Raw genomic sequence first — 21,838 nt, 5'->3', positions numbered from 1 at the left:
GCCAAGTTGAGGATGATAGATTGGGAGAACAGGAAAGGTTAGAGGGGCTGGATGATTTGTAAGAATAAAGCATATGTTTAAGAGAAGTGAAATTTAGGGAGCAATAAACAAGTTGTGCTCAGAGAAAAGAAATCTAGAATGAAAATCATAGATGAAACTGATTGATGAAATGTGACTATTCCTCTGGGTAGATAAGTTGGAAAGAAAATCTCAGTCTTAAAAATGGTGTTCAAGATTATATGAATAATATGTATACTGAAATACCTCAGAAAGAGGGTAAGATTTAGAGTAGAGAAGAAAACTGTAAACCAAATTAGTATCTGAGAAGCACCTTGAGAAAAGAAGAGAGAAAGATCTGGAAGCTAATGTACTTGAACAAGAATTTTTACTATGTGTCTGCAACAGACACTTACTTAAACAAAAACTTACTTAAAAGTAAGAAAAGTTGCTGAACACACTGTGTAGAAGTGGCAGTGAATAGAAAGTGCATCTATTCTTTCTCTTGACCCAGTATATCAGGGGCATAAGATGGAATGTCCCCATACTGTAATGGGAAGACAAAAGATGTGTTGTTTTCTAGAGGGAACCAAATTTCATATCAGTGCCATAAGATGGAAAGAATATGAAAGGAAATCTAGGATTAGGACACTTAAACTAAACTATTAGATTGAGAGCAATCAATATTAAATTGTTGATTTCTGTGGTGATATAAAGTGAGAAAAATAATTAAGGATCATCATATACTAATACATAAGGTCTTTAACAAAATCACAAACTTTGGCATAAACTGAATAGTTTTAATAGTATCAGTTTTAAAATGTGTTTTTAAATGACAATAAACACTGAATTTAGAGAGAGAAACCATAGTAGTAGAAGATCCATCTTTAGACTTTTACAAACTGACTGTAACTCAGGACAAGTCAGTTAAAACTCTCAGTGCACCCAGGCTACTCTCTATCTGCAATTTTCCCATTTGTACAAAAAAAGAGGCTTTCCTCTCTAGGAGCTCCCTAAGATGAAGAAATCATATTTTGATTTTAAAGAAGTAAACAATTTTGCATTTTCTGCACATATGCTTGTTTCTTTCAGTAGATTACGAGCTTGTCAAAGAAAGAGACTGGTTCTTGCTTGTCTTTATATCCCCAGAACCTAGTGAAAGTTTGGTACATTGTAGAAACTTAACAGATCCTTGCTGAATTGAAATGAATTAAAAGAAATTTGCTAACTGATAGCAATATTCATATATATACTGAGTATCTGAGAATACATGAATATGTAACACAGATATGTAAGACATTTTCTAATCAACTTCATTTGTTAACATATTCCTCTTTGGGAAGAAATTTTTACGATCCACTTACCCTATCAGGAATATTCACATATGTTCCAGCATCAAGTAAATCCTGTACAATTTCAATGTGTCCCTCCTTTGAAGCAATCATCAAAGCTGTATTTCCATCTTTATCTGTTAAATTCACATTTGGGTTCCTTTTCAAAATTTCTTTTACTGACTGTGTGTAACCACCCTTTACTGCCACAATAAGGGCAGTCATTGAATTCTTTTTAAAAAGAGAGAGAAAGAAAGCTTATTAGTGCATATTGAAAAAGACCACTGATATTTTTACAGTTATTATTATCAAAAATTTGATAAACCTGACAACAATCCTTCCCCCCCCCACTATTAAAGTGCTCAAGGAAATTTAAAAATCAGAAGAAATACTACAGCTATGCCAATGGCTTTGTGATCTCATTAATGTAGGAATTACAACCTATCTACTAATAATAATGAAATTAAATGCTCAGTTCTTAAGATTCTATAATTTTCTTTGGCTAACAGTCTCATTACCTCTTCTTACCCATGCAGTTCAAGAGTTAATATATAATAATGCAAGTTATTTTTTTATCATATAATTAAGTTTTAAATAACAATCTAAACTATTATTTTAAAACATGAATCAAGGGGGCAGCTAGGTGGCTCAGTAGATTGAGAGCCAAGCCTAGAGACAGGAGGTCCTAGGTTCAAATTTGGCCTTGGACATTTCCCAGCTATGTGGCCCCAGGCAACCTAGCCTAACATCCATTGCCTACCCCTTACCACTCCTCTGCCTAAGACAGAAGGTAAAGGTTTAAAAAAAAAAACATAAATTAAGATTTGACAATATACTGCTCTAAGTAAAAATCAAAAATACATTATTAATTTCAAATTTAATGCCATGTTTTTACAAAACACATTAAGAAAAACTAACAATAAATGTAATACATTTTATCTTTCATATTAATTTAAAAACTTTATTAGCCAACACATCTCAGCAATTCTACTTTTTCTAAAATAAGGCTCTCTAAATTCTAAATGAATTATTGTCTCTCCCACCACGCACCTAACCTATAAGGAAAGCACTTTGTTTTGACCTTTGACTCTTAAAAAACCAAAAAAGGTATAATATTGTCTCCAGGGGGTTTTAATTTCACTCCCTCAAGTTACAAAATTTCCATAAAAGGGTCTGTGATTTCCTCTTTGGACTACCTGTAAGACCTTAGGAAGAATTATTCAGTTTCTTATAATTATCTCTGAACTCGTCTAAATCCTATGGTCCTTAGGATTCTATCTAATTTGTTTGTATAGCTAGCACTTTATAAACCTATAATATATAAAAATGGGTTGCTACTATAATTACCTAGATCTTAAGTTTCAAGAATCAATTAAGAAATATATATGAAATGGAGGTAGCTAAGTGGCTCAGTGGATAGAGTCAGGCCTCGAGATGGGAGGTTCTGTATTCAAATTGGATTTCAGATGTTTCCTACCTGTGTGACTCCCAGAAAGCAAATCACTTAACTGAGGATGGAATCAACAAATTCCATAATGGTATTCAATTTAAAAAATCATTCTGTCTTCTGACTTCCATTTCAGCAGTCACTAACTATAGAATATCATCAATAATTATGTAAAATATTCATTTATTATTACAAAGTCTACCCTATTTAACCATGTATTGTCAGATACTAACAAAGTAACATGTAATACTAAGTATCTTATAAATGCTTGCTGAATTAAGCAGTCAAAGGCTTAAGGAAACAAATGGTTACTGCCATTGCCTAAAATCATGTTATATTTCTTAGAACTTTATCCTCCTTTAGGGTAGGTAGGAAGATGACCTTAAAGACGCTAACCCTGATCAAGGAATTAGGCAGTGTAGTGAATTATCCTTATTGTAATCTTGTAGCTGGGGGTGGGGGGAGATAAAGAGTGGTAATTTCTCCTGTAAAATCCTATAGCACTATACCTATACTCTCCCTAACAACCATTTTTAGCATTTCATTACACGGTGATTTATACTATTTATGAAACATATACCCCAATTAAAACACCTCAAGGGAAAATTTTATCTTAAATTCCTCTTTATGTGGCACACAATATTTGTCACATAATATATAATCAAGACATATGTTGTTATACTTTTTAATGTAAAATATTGAAAAGCTTTACTTTTGATTCCTTGATAACGTTTGCTCTGTTTGCCAAGAGGGAACATAAGCCATATGCTAACAAGCATAAATATATCATTAATTTTAAAATATTTAAGAAAGTCTTTTAATGTAGTATACAAACTGTAAGGTATAAAATAGGTTACTCTATATCTTCTTTATGGTTCTGGTAGTTATTTTGTATACTACAAACAAAAAAATCTTAAAAACTATGGATTTGAAAATAATTTGAATTATTTTTCTGCTTGACGTGGAAACTTTTAAGTTTTACCATTTACTAAAATTAGTTTTAGCTCAGAAAAATATTTATATTAAAAAACCCTAAATGCAAAAATTTTAAATGCAACATGTAAGTAAGGGACTATGTTACTATTTTAAAGGAAACTTCTTTCCATATTAATTCCATCTAATTTATAGTTATTTTCACTGCCCAAAATGTAATCACCTTTCTCCCTGAATAAATAAAAAAATGAAATGCTATGGCTTTTCAGTTTTCATTCATACACATACACAAACACACAAAAAACACACACAACTTACAGCTCCTTCCTGATCAACATCTGCTCCCATGCGTAGTAAGTATTTAACACATTCCAAATGGCCCTTTCGTGCAGCCCACACTAAGGGGGTAGTTCCAAACTGTAAAAAAAATTTAAAGTATATTAAATATTATATATATATATATACATATATTTAACATCAGTAAAAAATCCACATTTTTATCAAAATCATACTTGGAAATAATTTCTGTAACTTAATACTAGTTGTCATGTCAATACTAGAACTTCATTTCACTACTTTAATCATACAAATTCATGCTTCAATTGAGTTCTATATTATCATCTGAATCCAAAAAACTATAGCATCCCTAAATAAATATCTCGAGAACAGGAAACTAAATCAACACGCCATGAAACACAGAACCCTAAGAATTCCTATGAGAACATGGAAGATATTCCCAAATGGTTTAAAAGAAATTATGAAAGAAGTTAAGAAGACACAAATGGCAGAATTTATGGCCTACATGGAAAAAAAACTTGGATCCACAGTGATGAGTCTCTCCAAAGAAACCTGTAAGGTAGCATTGTGCTCTGCCAAATGAATTTTTTTTGTTGTTGTTTAGTGACTTCTTCTTTAGGACTATCAACCAAAAGCTCATGAGCAATAGAAATGAAGACTCTCTAACAAAGCCAGTTCTCCCTGAACTTTGCTTGGATATACCAAGAGGGTCCTAATAGAAAATCTAAACTGATTAGATGTTTCCCTTAAATAAACCTACCTTATCAGTACAGTTGACTTTAGCTCCATGTTTCAGTAACAGATATACAATATCTGCATGACCTCGTCCAGCAGCCCAAATTATTGGATATACATTGTATTGCTAAAACATTAAAAACATAAAAGAAAATCTTAGACATAAGAAGTCACCTTATATAGTTATATATTTTGTACATTAATGGTCTTACATTTCTATTTAGCAAATACTTATGCAATTAGTAAGCAGATATCAAAAATACTCAAAATAAGTGTCAAAAAAGCAAAAATTAAATCTCTTTCATATCCCCCCCCCCCCGACAAATACATTTTACTGAGGAATAGTCTAAATTGTTAATAAAAATGAAGAATATATAATCACCTTGAAGAATTTTACATACCAAGTATACTTCAAGTAACTAGTTTATTAGGTATGTCATAAGAATGTGAAAGCTCTCTTTACCAGTCTTTCAAATAACTTACTTTGAAAATAACTTTAAAATAACATTCATAGTACAGAAGTACTAAATTCCACTAATATTTGACATGGTATCTAGAATTTATGAGTATTTTTTAAATGCTTTAGATAGAATCCCACTGCTCATTAGCAGAGAATCTCTGACCAGCTTTGTTTCTAACCTAAGCTGGTTTTTCCCAACTAAAGCAGCATGCTGTTCTCTTGTTCCTACGAGCTCATCATATTGGTGCTAGACTTAGTGGTCACCCAACAGGCTTTAGCCCAACTGCAGCTCAGAAGTTCTAAGTTCAAGCAATACACAGATTCCAAATTCTTACTAGCAGGGATTATAAGTATGTGCCACCATGACCAGCAAGAATACTTACTATTTAAAATAGTAGCATTTTACTTTTATAATTGTCTTACAAATAACATTAAAGGTGTATCATCATCATCGCTGCTAAAAATACGGAGCAAATAATCTGAGAAAATAAATTTTCAATATCACTTGTTCATGATAATCTTTAGCAATCTATCTGTTCTGTGGCTGTGAGGAAATTTTCTTAAATGGAATAATTATTTCATCAACATTTATTTGTATGTAATAGAAAATATAAACTCTAATGTCTAATACTCCAGAGAAAAATAATTGTTTATTTTTACAAATGATTTTTAATGAAAGCTTACCAGTCCAGTGACATTTGGATTGGCACCTTTTGAAAGGAGCAACTCTACTACTTCAGTACGGCCTTTGTAACATGCCCACATAAGAGCTGTCCATCCTCCCTAAAGAAAACAAAGAAAATGATTAAAACTTCTATTTTTCCCCACAGAGATTTATCATATGATAATTCCACAGCCCATGAAATAAAAGTACTTAATATAAAGATACCACTAATTCTAAAGATGGTGAAAAGGGGTAGAAGAGTAAATAAAAAGAAGTATAACACCATGCAGAATTGAAATGATATTCCTTAGGTTATCACAAAATCTACAACTAGGTCTACTGACAGGATTATAATTATACTGGGGTTTTATAGGTAATAGAATTTTGAAATAGAAGGGTTAGGTAATCTAATTCAACCATTTCTTTTTATAGATGAGAAATCTGAGGTCCAAATATATCAAGCGAATTGCCCAGAGTTACACTGTTATAAGAAGCACATCTATGATTTGAACCCTTGTACTCTGACTCAGAATCTAGATACTTTTTATTACATTCCACTGCCTCTCTTTATTCTAGTTCTATAGTCTTGACCTAAGCACTCCACTACAGAATTTAACTAATGGGTCTTGTTGGGCTCATGATTCTTTGATTTCATCAAGCACTACTCACCTATCTAGACATCTTGCTGGTAGCTCTGCAGATCCCTCCTGAGTAGCTAGGTCATATAGTATTCTCCTTGCTCCCAAAGACATTTTGAAGATAACAGGCTATGACATCATTTTAGCTAACAGGATGCAGTATCTTTAGACTCTCTTTTTCCTTACAGTGGAATGTTTCAAGACACTGTGCTATATATTATGACTTTGGAATGATCTCTTTAAACCCTCCATACCTAAAAGAATATCTTGTTCTTTAGGAGATTAAGTTTATACATTTATTTATTAAGAGTCTGCTGGGTGCTCAGTGGCATGGATACAAATACTCCTGTTATCCAGTAATTCTGGTATTTAAGATTGTGGGGAAAGAGAAGACTGTAATGAAAAAAGCATTAGGCTTGATCTGAGTTCAAATCCTAACACTTCTTAACTGTTTGAACCTGATCAAATAATTTTGCTTCCCAAAGCTTTAGTTTCTTTATCTATACAGTAATAAAAGGTGAACTATTAGCATTTGTAAATAATAATGGTTAAAGATTACAGATATTTCAATCATGTTTATTACATTTTACAGGGTTAAACAATCAAATACTTGATAACAGTAAGAGCATAATATTAAATCTAAATAAAATGAGCATTATTTTATTAAATAAATCACAAGAAAATATCACAAAACACTGAATATAAATTAATAAGGAATCACAACTGCTTCTCACTATTTTCACAAGAATTCATTCTGCATATGGCCTTACTGGTTATATCCTCTCCATCTGGTAACAGTCCTGTACCACCAATTTCTTCATCAGGCTACCATACCTCAGACTGATCTTGCATTTATCAAAGTAACTAAGTATACTTTATTCTGGTCAAGTTTGCAGAATAGCCATTGTTTAAAATAATACTTCAGTACTTATTTCAAGTTCCTATCCATTCCTTCAAGACCAACAGGACCTTCATTCAAGTCACAAAGCAAGGACAGTTATTTATTTTCCATTCAACTGAAATTTTAGGTGATAATTATCAGGAAGTTATGCATAGTAAAGACTTGGTATCAATTACTTTCTTCCATGGAGCCATCTAAGTAAATAGCCAGGTCTTTTGGTTGAGGGTCATGTTTGATTCTATTTCTCATTGTGTTGCTAAGAGAACAGGGGGCCAGCCAGCTAAGATCAGCTGATGCCAGAAGCCTCATTACATGAACTACCTGACTGATGTCTGCTGTGTGGGGTTCAGTGCCTCCCCACTCCCATTTTATAGAGATACAGGCTAACTCTTAGTGGGAGATGTAGTCATCTCAGCATTTTTTTAAAAAGTTGATTTGTTTAAGACTTTGAGGGTACTATTGAGAACCAGATTATTCTTTAGGTGGAAAGAGATGAAGGAAAAGATTAAAGCATTTACTGTATCTATTTTTTGCCAAAGAGTCATTTAGACTTATCCATAAGATCTAAGTCTATAGTTATATTGGTTATTACATTCTTGGTGGACTTTGTGATATGGAATCCCCATGGGAATTTCAAGGTAAGAAGAGAATTTTCTTCAGATATTACTGAAGTCCCACGATTCTGTATTTTAAATTGTATAGAAAGGAGCCCCTTCTCCCAGTTGTCTATCAATAAGAACACACATTTAGTCCAATTAAAAGGCAATCCTGCCCCTGTGGTAATACTACAACTTCATTTATATTGTCCAGTGTTTTCAACAGAGATCCAGGTTACCCTAAACACTTTACTTTTATGTTTGCCTTCATCCAAGACAGACTGCAATAGGAAATTTTATTTTATACATATATACATATATATACACATATATATTTCTTATATATACATATATATAATGTTGCCATCAGCAGGCATAAAGTCCTTTTAATTTCTACCGATACATGCATTTTTCATACTCCAAACAATGAGTCTTTTAGACAGGATGGAAGCATAACCCTTAACCATTATGTTACCTAGGGGATATAGGTCTACAATTGGAGGACTTATTCCTATTACCTTTTTACATATGAAGGAAACTAAATAAATACTCCTTCGGGATAGGTTTGGATTTGTGTGATTGTGGTAGAGGCATGCATGCAAAGGACAGAAGCTGGACATGGGTCAGCTGTCAGTCAAATGAAGATTCCGTTTGGAATGTTACCGGGAAAAGCAGTTTGGAGCCAAGCCAACGGTGACTGATTTTCTGGGACTTGGCTGAGGGCTTTTTGGCTGATGGTGGTGAATTTGAAGGAAGAAGCTGGGTTTATCTCTGGGACTTGGGATAATCTAGTTGGAGGTGACCTGGCTGATTTGAAGGCAGAAGAAGAAGGACAATAGTCCATATATATCTCTCTCTCTGACTAGCTCTGTTTCATGGTAGTGACTGAATTGCCATTTCTCGCAATATCCTCCAACCTAAGACTCACTGTAGATAATAGGGAAACCTCCAACCCTCTTACCTTCATCCTCTATCTTTCCTGTTTCCCCCCAATAAACCCTTACTTGAGATAAAGAAGATAAAAGAGTATTTCCTCTGAAACTTCACAGCTCACTCTGAGTAACTTAGAAGAACTGAAGAAGAAGGGGGAAGGGAAAACTGAAGGGAAGAAGAGGGTAGGAAGGGAGATTGGAAGAGGGAGGAAGGGAGGTATAAAAGGGAGGAGGGTAGGCAAAAGATAACTACCTGATCCATTAGTTATCAAGTATCCATCTAATATACCCTCCAATATAATCTATTACAGTGATATATTAAAAAGAGTGGCTAAAATATGACCTACTGGTTCAATTTTCTTCCAGATCTAGTATTTAAAGCCATCTGGTTCCAGTCATGCCATTACAGCATTTCAATGATCCCATTCTTTTATTAGAGTAAATGGATCACAAAATGGATTCTCAAAGTCATAAGAAAAATCATAATCAAGTTTTAAGGTATGCATGACTATAGAAGAGGTAGTGTTGGGTTCATATACATTTTTAATGTATTTATGCAATGTTACTATGTTAATACTGGAGAAGTCTCATTGGTAGCTTCCCTATAAGCACATAGGCAATTAATTCTATATAGTTTTTGCAACTGGATAGCTTCTCCTGCATGATTTAGACAAATTTTAAGACTGATTCAGTCATGATTACATTTCAAATCCTTCTGCCCTCCTCTGACAGCGTGAAAGTCCAGTATACCTTTACAATTGTTAAACATTTTAATATGCTTATTCTGGAATTTAATTGTAGATTGATGGAATTATTAAGTGGGGCTTAATTTAAAGTATAACTATTAGTTTTCTTTTTCATTGCTTCATTTTCAATTATTTTTGTTTCAACTATAAAATAACTACTCTTTCCATGTTTTAAAAGTCTTAGAACCTTTTTAGCTTCCTTAGTATAACTCAGCTCCCCAAAAAAGTTTAACTGGCTTGCCATGGGTAGTCAAAGTCATAATCAATAAACTTTATTCCTATTATGTGCCAGGCACTCTGTTAAGCTGGATATAAATACAAAAAGACAATCTCTGCCTTCAAGAAGTTTGAAGTTCAAGGAAGCTGAAATGGGAGGAGGTGGAGTGATTATCAGAGGATGCACAGCTGGGAACATGATGATCATGAAGCTGAAATAAAGCAGGGCAGTTGATAGAAAATGAAGATTTTGGTTGGATAGTTCTAATTCTTCTACGAAGGGAAGCTTTGGGAGGTGTTTACTGCCCTCCCTTCTAGCCCTCAAATCTGAGAGTCCTCAAAACTCTACTGAGAATGCTGAGGAGAGTTAACAATGGCAGAGCCAAGCCTAGACTTCCCAAATCTAAATACATCATTATTTTCACTATTCCAGAAGTTCTTGACCTAGAGTCTAAGAACTTGTTTCTAAAATATTTTTATAATTGTGTCTTAATATAATTGGTTTCCTTACTATTTTGTTCATTTAATAACAGTATTCTAAGAAGTTATCCATAGGCTTTACCAGACCATGAAAGGTATCCATCACAATAAAAGCCATAAGTGGGAGTCACAGATGGTGAAAAGGAGGTACAAGATTCAAACTTTGGTTCTTTTATTCCAAATCCAACATCCTTTATCTATAGTAGGCTTCCAATGCCCAGACAAGTCAATGCTATGAATCTACTTCCAGAGGCAATGATGAATGCTTTGGTTTGAGCAAGGATATACCTAACATCTCCAATAAAAAGCAAGAAATGCCTTGCTACAATATCTGGAAGAATAATTTATTCTTTTGTTTTGTACATATCTCTCTGAAAGAATGTAAGTTCTCTGAGAATAGGAACTGTTTCATTTGTCTTTCTAATCCTAGCTCCTAGCATAATACCCAGAACATAATAAACTTTTCATATATATATTCTGATTGATTGAGAAAAAGCATATAAATATTAAACAGCAACTTAAAGCCAACTGGCCAGGGATTGTTTTATCCACAACAGAAGATAATTGAACTAAATAAAAAGTTAAACTTAATAATTATGTAACAACTGAACATTTTGAAATAAAACAAATAAGAATCTCTTTTGTTCATTTCTACTTTTTCTAAAAATGTAAAGACCATTTATGAGAAATAAGAATCATGCAGCATGACTGAAAATTGTGTGGCATGCCTAAACTGAACTAAAAATGCTGAAATAACATCTTGAAGACTATAATCTACAACACTGACATTTTTCAAAGGGAGGAATGTAAAATACTGCACTTTTTATCTCTCAAGTTCATACTTGTAGAAAACTAGAGTAATTCTTCCAAATGCTTTAAAATGCAGCATAGCAGAATGTAGTCAGAGAGGTAGACCCAAAAAGGCAGAGTAGGTACTGGAACCCATCTGATTAATACCAAATTACTCTCCAAAAAGCAATGATATAACAAATTCTGGAGCAGCAAAACACACAAAAAGACAAGGTGAAGTACTTTTTTTAGTCCAAAACAAATTAGAAGGCCAGCATGAAGGATCTAGTGCACCAGGGTAGAAATATAGAACACACAGGCCCCACCAAGGCAACAGGTCTTGGGTGCAACTGAAGTAGCAGCCAAGGCATCTTGGAGTTCCCAGTCACAGAGAGTAAGGGGAGGACAAACAAATGCTTAGAAGGAGATTACAGGGGTCCTTCTGCTGGCTCTGGGTGCAAGACTTTTGTTGTATTGCCCATACAGATTCAGGTCACAGTTCAGAGGCACATCTGCAGGGTGAGAAAGAACACCAGTATATACCAGCACTTGCAGCCATAGTGGAGCAGGGGACCCTAGTCAGAGTTCCAAGGGGTAAAACTTGGGATTACTTACAGACACAGGCTAGAAGAGTATTAAACACACCTCTCCTTACATCATAACACTTTGAAAGAACTGAAAGCAAATAGATCTCCAGTGTCAGCTCTGAAGGCAGCTGCACAAAACACCTGAAGATTAGAACAGTGCTCCCTTCAACACAGTTATAGAACCCAACTTTGTTTTTTAAACTAAAAGAAAAGAAAACTGAAGGAAAATGAGTAAACAACAACAATAAAAAAAAGAAACTCAACACAGAAAGTTATTTGGGTAACTGGGGTACACTCAAACCCAGAAGATAATAAAGTTAATATTGCCACATTCAAAGCCTCCAAGAAAAATATTAGTTGCTCTCAAGGCCAGAAAGAATCATTGGAGGAGCTGAAAAAATATATTAAAAATTAAATAAGGAAGATAGAAAAAAAAATTGTGTACATCCCTATATGGGGAGATGGTTCTTGTAATGCCAAAGAACTTTGTCATATTAGGGCAGTTACAAGGAGTTTACATAGACAAAGGGTGAGGGTGTGAGCTGAATACAATGAAATAAAAAACTAAATTAAGGCATGAGAAAGAGTACTGGTTTGGGATGAGAGGAAATGGAAAAATCAAATGGGGTAAATTACTGTATGTAAAAAAGGCATTAAAGACCATTCACAGTGAAGGGGAAAACGGAGAGATGGGCAGAAGAGCATGTGAACTTTATTCTCATCAGAATTGGCTCAATGAGGGAAAAACATATACAATCAGTTTTATATAGTAAGAAATCTTACACTACAGAAAAGTAGGACGGTAAAGCAATAAGAAAAGGGAGGTGGGGCTGATAGAAAAGAGGACAAATTGAGGAAGGTAGAGGTCAGAAATTAAACAGGGGTAAATAGGATGGAAAGTAATACAAAGTAATCATAATGGTGTAAAAAATTTTTACAAATCTTTCTAAAAAAGGCCTCTTTTCTCAAATCATAGAGAAATAAATTGAATATAGAAGACTGCAAGTCATTCCCCAATTGATAAAGGGTCAAAGGGTATGAATAGGTTATCAAAACGTTTAAAGTTATCAAAATGATTAAAGCTCTCTATAATCATGCAAAAAATGCTCTAAATGCTATTATTTAAAGAAATGCAAACTGAAATAACTCTGAGGTACAACCCCACACCTATAAGATTGGCTATTATGACAAAATAAAACTTAGAGGAGATATGGGAAAGCTCAAACATGAATGCATTTTTAGGGAAGTTGTGAACTGATTCAATCATTTAGGAGAGCAATTTGGACCTACGTGCAAATGGCTATAAAACAGCACATACTCTTTGACCCAACAATACCATTGCTAGATTTGTATCCCAAAGATTTAAAAAGAAAAAGGTGGAGGTAATAAAAATATTTAAAGCCGCTATTTTTACGGGGACCCATTAACTCACGTTAGAGAAAAAGACCCCTACCCCCTCATATGAAGATTAGATTTTAATGTTATCAGTAGTCCTGAGATAATAATAATTGTAATTCTAAAATAGTTAGCATAAATCATAATTTAGCAGGCTTTCTAAAATATTCTGTATAATTATTGAGGTTTGGGATTAAGGAAATAACTGCCTTTGCAAGGCCTTAGTGTTAGCCCCACCCTACAATGTTGCTATATCAGGCACCCTAGTTTGTGATACATTACACATCAGGATGCCTGACCTATAGTTCAGAACCTAGTACCACTCATCACACCCACTCTCAGCCCAGGCATCACTGCTTCCCCTTTTCTATCAAGTGATTCTTAAGTAATGGTCAAAAGGTGGTCAGAAGATGTATCTCATCAAATAAGGATGCTTCCTATGGACAAATAAGGAGTGCTTCCTAGTTGACCTAAACAATATTGCTTCTGGGTATTTCTCTTCTTTGAGGGTTATGACTATTTTGTACTATTTTTTGTACCGGTATAAAAGTTGTCTAATTCATTGGGGAATAAAGGAAGGTCTCTCACAGTGCTTGGGGTCCTCTGGTCATGACCAGGGGTCTAGCTTTGTTGTGGGATTGGCCCTCCCATAATAAATCTCTTTCTTTATGGCTTGGATATTTTGCTTATCATTTGTGTACCTGTGGTTAGAAAAAAATTACACAACACTGGAGAATGGCCAAGTAAGTTATAGTATATTATTTTAATGGAATACTATTGTGCTGTAAGAAATGACAAACAAGAAGATCCCATAAAAACCTAGAAAGACTTACACAAACTGAAGCAGAGTGAAATAAGCAGAACCAGGAGAACACTGTACAGTGATAAGAATACTTTACAATAAACAACTGTGACTAACAGGTATTCTCAGCAATACAATGAACCAAAACTATCCCAAAGTATTCAATAATGTCATAGGCTTCCAGTGAAAAAGAACTGAGTCTGAATCCAGACCAAAGCAAACTTTTTTTCACTTGAATTTTTTTTTTCTATTTGAGTCTCCTTCTCAAAAGGATTAATATGGGAAAATATTTTACCTGATTGCACATGCAAAATCTATATGAGATTACTTGCCATCTCAAGAGGAGTGGGAGTAGAAGGTGTGAAGGGAGGGAGAGAATTTGAGACTTAATATTCTTTGAAAAATAGTGGGGGGCAGCTAGGTAGCAGAGTGGATTGAAAGCCAAGCTTAGAGATAGGAGGTCCTAGGTTCAAATTTGGCCTCAGACACTTCCCAGCTGTGTGACCCTAGGCAAATCACTTAACCCCCATTGCCTAGGCCTTACTGCTCTTCTGCCTTGGAACCAATACACAGTATTGATTCCAAGATGGCAGGTAAGGGCTTAAAAAAATATGTTGGGAAATGTTTTTACATGTAATTGGGAAAAAAATAAAATGCAGTACCCCAGTCCTTTTTTAAAGAATCCCCAAGGGCAATAAATTATGTTCAAAGAGATGTGAGATTATTAAGCTCTAAAATAAATTGCCATTGACTTAAAAAATTCTAAAAAGGTAAATACATTGTAATAACTAAAATAGTGGAAGACATAAACTGTAGTGGATATAAGAGTGGTTGTTAAAATTGTGACCGCAGAAAATATGGTTTCAAGACAGTGTCTTGTTTTTAAATCAAATATAAGGTGGTAGTCAGGGAAAAATTCCCAAATATGAAAATATACCCAAGACAGTTGGGTTTTATAGATATTTTAATTAATACAAATTTAAGGAATAAATGAAAGAGAGTAAAAGAAAATAATAGGAAAAGGACTAGACCAGCTTAGGCCAACCTTAAGAGAGAGATCAGTTTTTTTTAATCCACTCACCACAAGATTTGTCCCAAGCAAGATTCCAGTGTTCAGAGAGACACCAGGCCAGCTCCATCTCAGCTGACTCCACCAGCTGAATTTTTTCTATCTCTCCTGAGGCCTCCTTTTAAAGGGAATTTTCTCCTATGTCACCTCCCCTAAGTTCTCACATCTACCAATCACAGTAGACATTTTTCCAAAGGACAGACCATTCTTAATTCACACCTGAGTAGACTTTAAACTTTTGATTAAGTTCACACCTGAAAAAAACTCTGAATAAGTTCCCACCTCTTTGCTCCTTGTAAATTCACAAGTTGCCTGACCTTTATAGGTACTTAGCACCCTTTTGTATCAGATCTAAAAATAGGCACAGCTTAAGAACTTTTGCCTTACTATAAGTATGGGTTTAAGTACTTTTCATTGTTCAGCAAGGAGTTTACAACTTTATCTTCCCCTAAAGTATGCTTAAGTATGGGTGGAGTAGAGGTCTCACATTCCTGGTCAAGTACCTTCATTGTTTAAATGGGGAATGGTCTTAACCAAACCTTATGAAGTAGGGTCTGAGAATTTTTAAGATTCACAACATTCAGCTAATAAATAAAATTTTGCTATATCTTATAACTAACTGCATAGCTTAAAAATGCTTTACTTTCATGTCACTTATTTAAAAATATCAAATCCTATTTGATTTGATAACTCTAAAATGTATATAATTAGCAACATATTACTTAAAGACATACCATATCTTTTTGTTCCAAATTAACATCATGGTTAAGTAGTTCTTTTACAACATCTACATGGCCTTCTTTTGCTGCAGATATAAGGGCTGTCCAGTTATCCTTAAAAAATAAACACATTTCACAATTTCAAAATTTAAAACTTGATTCAAAATTGAAAAAAAATATTTCTAACTACATTCCAAATGAAATGGACAGAGAGATGGTTTGATTAGCACTGAAATGCAACGTCTCTCATGTAAGGATTTATGTCAACTGTATCCTAAAATTGTTTGGCTAATAATAGTGTAGAAATTATTTTACAACTGCTTGTTTTGCCCATTTTACTATATTCCTAATAGCATACCACCTTAAGTAATCATATATTATAACTAAAAACTAAATGCTTTATTATGATGCTTAGGAAAATGACATTCAACATCTAGTAAAGAGAAACCCCAAAATTATTTTGGCACTAGAAAAAAACAGCTGCCAGACATTTTAAAACAAAGGAGATAAACTTCCTACTGTAATTGCTATTTATATGTATAAATTCAAAGAAAAGATTTGAATTAAAAACTAGGACATGATAGACTTTTAATTTGTATGAATGAAAATAATAAAAGTTTAAACTCATTTAAATACAAGATTTCTTAAGTGAAGAAATAATAGAGAACATGAACAAATTGCTTTTCACATGTACCGCATCTTCAAGGTTGCAATTAGCTCCATTCTTAAGTAGTTCTTTTACTATCTCCAGATTGCCATTTTCAGCAGCTACCATCAATGGAGTCTGGCCACACTGGAATAAAAAAGAAATACATGACTTGTCAAGAAACAGTGCTTTTATTAAAATGTCAATTCAAAAACAACAGACTTCTAGACTTTTCGTGAAGTAAGATTTAAATTCCAGCTGTTTTGGCATTATGCTTCGATTCAGAAATATTATTGAAACTTAATATTTAAATAATTTTGACAGTGTAAATTATCTTGATATGCTCAGATGGTCCTGTTATGTGGGTAACAAAGATGCATAAGATGGACTCTATTTACCTGTCACTCAGATTTGGAGAAACTGACTCTCTTTAGGACCTAGGACTTAGGGTCCTAAAGAAACTTGCAGAAACTATCTTTGAAATTAACAGCAAGGCTGAGGTAACCAGCTCTCTTTGACCTGGGATACAATGATAGATAGCCACTGGATCATCCTACCAGCCAGCTCTCACAATCTCTGGGATGAGATAATTAAGCGACCTTGCAGTCTGGGTCTGACACTTTATCTCTATTATATTTTTTAACTGTCTGGCCTCAACTACGGGACACCTGGCCTTAAGACTCAGTGGATTGTTGTACTACTGAAACCTTGAGAATGAGTTACTTCATTCTTTATTTTGCTATCTCATGCCAAAATTCATAACAGAGATGTCTTTGTAACCCTTTGCACTTGGCAATACATCATTTAGGATCCTGGGAACTCTCTGCCCATACCACACCAGATTGGCCCCTTCTCTGCCTCCCTTTGCTAAGAATTATAAGTACAGCCACCAGTCAGCGAAACTGAGCTTCTGCTATTAGACCAGTTTGCTCCCATACAGATGTATGTCTTTCTTATAATAAAGATTAACTTGATTTTAATGGCATCATATCTCTCAGTTGTCTTCCCGTTCTGGAAAAGTGGGAGGAAGGTGTCTAGGGGATCTGAGGATCCCAGGATGTTTGCTCTCTCTTAGGGGAAAGAAAGACCTATGTAATGCAGAGTTCATGCTTCAGTTTACAACTCCCTGGTGTAAATACTCCACCACTAATGCAGACTGCAAAACCTCTGATTTGACTTTGCCTTTCACATTTGTTGTGACTGAAAATTTTCAAAAAGTTCCTTACAGCAAGCTAAATCCTCTTCTAAACTCTCAGGCCCATTTTATATAAATTGTTATTTAGCCTTGCCTTCTCTATCCTATATTTTATTCATCAATATTCTGAGCTCAACTATGGTATTTTACATTTATCTCTATTTAATTTCATTTTATTAGACTTAACTACTCATCATTCTAGCCATCCTCTGTCAACCAATGATTAGTTTTATCTTTAAGTTTTATTTTCCCAGCAAATTTAATAAGTATGCTATTTGTGACTTAATCTAAGCCACTTATAAAAACTTTGAATAAAGAGAAGCTACAGTCTATCTGCTATGTCATTCCAAAGATCCCTGTCCAAGCAAATTAAATTTTATTTGATTAATATCAGTTCATTTTCTCTCTCTAATCCCCATCCCATTAGAAAAAAAAGGGGGGGGGGAACTTCCTTAAAACAAATATGTATAGTTTAGGAAAATAAAGTCCTTCAATGGCCATGTCTAAAAAAATGTCTCATTCTGCACTCTGGGTCCATCACCTCTCTGTCAGGAGATGGATAATATGTTTCACCATCAATCTCCAGTAATCATGATCAGAATTTTTTAAGCTTTCAAAGTTGTTTGTTTTTACATTGTTACTATTATAAATTGCTCTCATGGGGGGGCAGCTGGGTAGCTCAGTGGATTGAGAGTCAGTCCTAGAGACAGGAGGTCCTAGGTTCAAATCTGGCCTCAGCCACTTCCCAGCTGTGTGACCCTGGGCAAGTCACTTGACCCCCATTGCCTAGCCCTTACCACTCTTCTGCCTTGGAGTCAATACACAGTATTGACTCTAAGACAGAAGGTAAGGGCTGAAAAAATAAATAAATTGCTCTCATGGTTCTGCTCATTTCATTCTTCATCAGTTTATGCAAGTCTTCAAAATGATACATTTTAATAATATTGATATTGTAGTATAAATAGTTATTCTGATTCTTTCATTCTGCATCAGTTCATACAAGTCTTTCTATGTCACTTTGAAATCATCTATTTCCTCATTTTTCACAGCACAGCAGAGTTCCATTACACTCATATGCCATAATATTTTTAGTCATTATGAAACTGTTGGGCATTCCTTTATGGTTTCCAGTATTTTTTGCCACCACAGAAAGAGCTGCTATAAATATTTTTATATAGAATTTTCCTCTACCTTCTTTGATCTTTCTGCAGTATAGACCTAGCAGTTGTATAGCTGAATCAAAGCCAAAGTCAACATTACTTTTTAATCACTCTTCTGATTCTGATCATTCAAACAGCTCCAAAATCACCAAATAATTTACTATTCCTATTCTCTTCATTTCTGTCATTCCATATTTTGCTAAAATTCATAAATATAATACATAGAACATTCCTTGATCTAGCAATCTAAGAACTTTGGTTAAATTAAATGAAGTTATTCTGATATTGAATATCACTGGCTTGAAATATAGACTTTTTCCCTCATAAAAATCAAGTCAAAATTTCCTTATGTTTAGTCCTACCCCAGGAAGCTCATATTTTCCATAATTTTTAAGGAATAAATCATTCCAAAAAAGGGAAGGAGATGGTAGAAAGGTGGCTCAGTGGATAGAACTGGAGATGGGAAATTCTGCCTTGAAACTGATAGTATTAATCCGGTAAGGGCCTAAGAAAAAAGAATAAATCATACTTATAAATTATTGTAAATAACCTGGGAAATAACAGTGCATCTGCACCCTAAAAAGTATCATCTTATATTTTTTATCATACCAAAGGCACTACCCTACCCATCTTCCCTCTGTTCTTAGATATAGATACAGATATAGATATAGATATAGATATAGATATAGATATAGATATAGATATAGATATAGATATAGATAGATATTTTAAACCTAGTCCTAGCACTATCTTGGGTGCACTCTTCCCCTGCATGGATTATTTACTGATTATTATTTTGAAGTTCATTCCCTGTCCCATTAAAGTTGTCCTTCAAGTAAGTTAGTTTACATATTATTATGCTTTCTTTCTGACTTTATTTTCATCATCTACGAGTCACTCAAAGAATTTATATCTTTCATATTCTTTATGTTGTGTAGTAAAAAGAATGCCAGCTTTAGGGGTCGAAGGACCTATATTCAAATCCTAGCTTTGCTGAATATGTGACATAAGGCAAATCACTTGACCTCTCTGAGGCTGTTTCCTCATTTGTAAAAATAAAAGGAAGAAATAAATGATCACTATTTTCTCATTTTAAATCTTTGTTTCCTCATGTGTTTGTTTCCAAGGAAGGGGATAATATGTACTCTTAGTGTCAATCTGCTCAGATTGAAAATTGATAGGAAAATTGGAAAGCAATTCAGCAGAAATTAAATTAAGGACTAACAATGGTTACTCAATTTCATGTTTTAAGTCCATCTTTGAATCCTGTCCCCAGAAGGCTCAAAAAGTACAGCATGACAACAAAATAGAATGAAATCAGGGACCAAGTTAAAAAAAAAAACAACTTAAACACATTTCAACCTAAAATATTAAACCTTTTCAGGAATAATTATCCTAGGGGACAGTGAGTAGCCCAGTAGATTGAAAGCCAGGCCTCAGACACTTCCTAGTTGTATGACCCTGGGCCTCCATTGCTTAGGCCTTACCACTTTTCTGCCTCGGAACCAAAATACACAGTATTGCTTCTAAGATGTAAAGTAGGGGTTTAAAAAAAAAGGAAGAAAAAAATAATCATCCTGGGTCACAATAAAGTCCTTTATCAGCAAGGAGGAGACTAGTACAAGGTAAAAAAGAATGGAACTGACTTGTTACAAACATACCATATATTCTAATTGTTGTTGTCCTTTAAAGCAATATCTTTGGGAGACTAGCTACTTATTTCAAGTATACTTAAACTTTTTAAGCGTTTCTGAAAACTTCTCCTTTGGAAAACCATCAGAACCAGCATGCCAAACAAAAAATTTTGTTTTTATCACTTTTCTTTTTAAGAAATTTCTTTTTAAACACAACACAAAATAAGATTGCCCAGCTTGTTTACTTCTTTAGTAATAAGACCTGACATTTAGAGATTTTTGGTGAAAATTAAAAGTATTTTTGAAAGGACAAAGATTTGCCATAATGTTTTTAAATTCCAAAGAAAGTGCCATAGGCTCCAAAGGCAATTTCAAAATAGAATCATAGAACTTTGAGCAATTTTAAGGAATGCCAGTTTTTTGCTTTCTTATAAACACTCAGCCAGAAAAATTCCATTGGTTAGAGTACTAATTCATTAGCATTCTCACTCAATAAGTTGTTATATTTCAACTTAGTCATACATGCACTGGATATTATATTACTAGGTATTAGTCTTCAGAAAAAAAATAAAATTGTCTAAGCATTCTACTTCCAAGGGTACTAAATGATGAAGAATGGCAAGCAGAAGTATTTTTAGACTTCCAAGAAAATAACTAATGTACTTCAGCAGCTAGAAAATCAAAATACTTGATAATATTTTCCTAAGTTTAAAAGGGAACCATAACTAAATAACCTAAATTGATGCAAATTCTATTATTATTTTACTTTACATCAAATCCAATTAGATGTAATCATTCATTAACTAGATATGGCATTCATTTATTTTCATTAAGCAATGTTTTGTGTGTAATCCTATGTTATAAATCATAATAGATAGGCCTTACACTAATGATGATAAAATCAAAATGCTCTTTTTAAATGTCAACTGATGTCATCTTTTTTTTTACACATGAAATTGTTTATTCTACTGCCTTTTGACTATGAAAGCAGCTGTGAAGTGAAATTTAATTCCTGTCTTCCAAAGAAAAAAATCTATTTACAATTTGCCATTCCAAATAACAATGTCTAGAAAAGAATTATATTCCAATTTTCACAATGTGGGTCGATAAGCCTTCAATAAATGTCTATTAAATTCAAGTGAAGATGAGACAAAGTTTTCTAACAAAAATGTTTAAATAAGTTCTTTTCCAAGATACCTCACTAGAAAACTTTATTTCTATGATAAACTTGTGATAAGTATTAATTAGTTCCAAAATATACTCTTATTTTTGGTTATTCAGAAACTCTCAGCCAAAAATCCAATTTAAAACTGTAAGTAGCCTGAACATAGTTGCAGGGTAGATATTTCTGAATTTTGGCAAATCAATTATAAACTCAGTTCCTACATTTCAAACATATGAACAACTGAACATGTCCAAAACTGAACTCATTATCCTTCCCCCAACACCCTTTCCATTTCCTAACTTCT

The 21,838-nt window shown here is 33.8% G+C and overlaps 1 protein-coding gene across 7 annotated transcripts in view; it reads right to left on the bottom strand.

Moving 5' to 3' along the window:
• Positions 1-21,838, bottom strand: part of KIDINS220 (kinase D interacting substrate 220) — a 148,569-nt gene that overhangs the window by 107,208 nt on the left and 19,523 nt on the right. For all 7 annotated transcript variants that reach the window (XM_003339645.4, XM_056813332.1, XM_056813333.1 and 4 more), the window contains exons 3-8: positions 16,429-16,527; positions 15,750-15,848; positions 5,885-5,983; positions 4,766-4,867; positions 4,027-4,125; positions 1,362-1,559 (exon numbers count right to left, since the gene is read on the bottom strand). In XM_003339645.4, the coding sequence (XP_003339693.1) occupies positions 1,362-1,559; positions 4,027-4,125; positions 4,766-4,867; positions 5,885-5,983; positions 15,750-15,848; positions 16,429-16,527 (696 nt within the window). The remainder of the gene's footprint in view (positions 1-1,361; positions 1,560-4,026; positions 4,126-4,765; positions 4,868-5,884; positions 5,984-15,749; positions 15,849-16,428; positions 16,528-21,838) is intronic.

This window comes from Monodelphis domestica, chromosome 1 (genome assembly GCF_027887165.1).
Source record: "Monodelphis domestica isolate mMonDom1 chromosome 1, mMonDom1.pri, whole genome shotgun sequence".
Lineage (NCBI taxonomy): Eukaryota > Metazoa > Chordata > Mammalia > Didelphimorphia > Didelphidae > Monodelphis > Monodelphis domestica.
The sequence above is the reverse complement of the archived record's forward strand: the minus strand, read 5'-3'. Positions and strand labels throughout refer to the sequence as shown.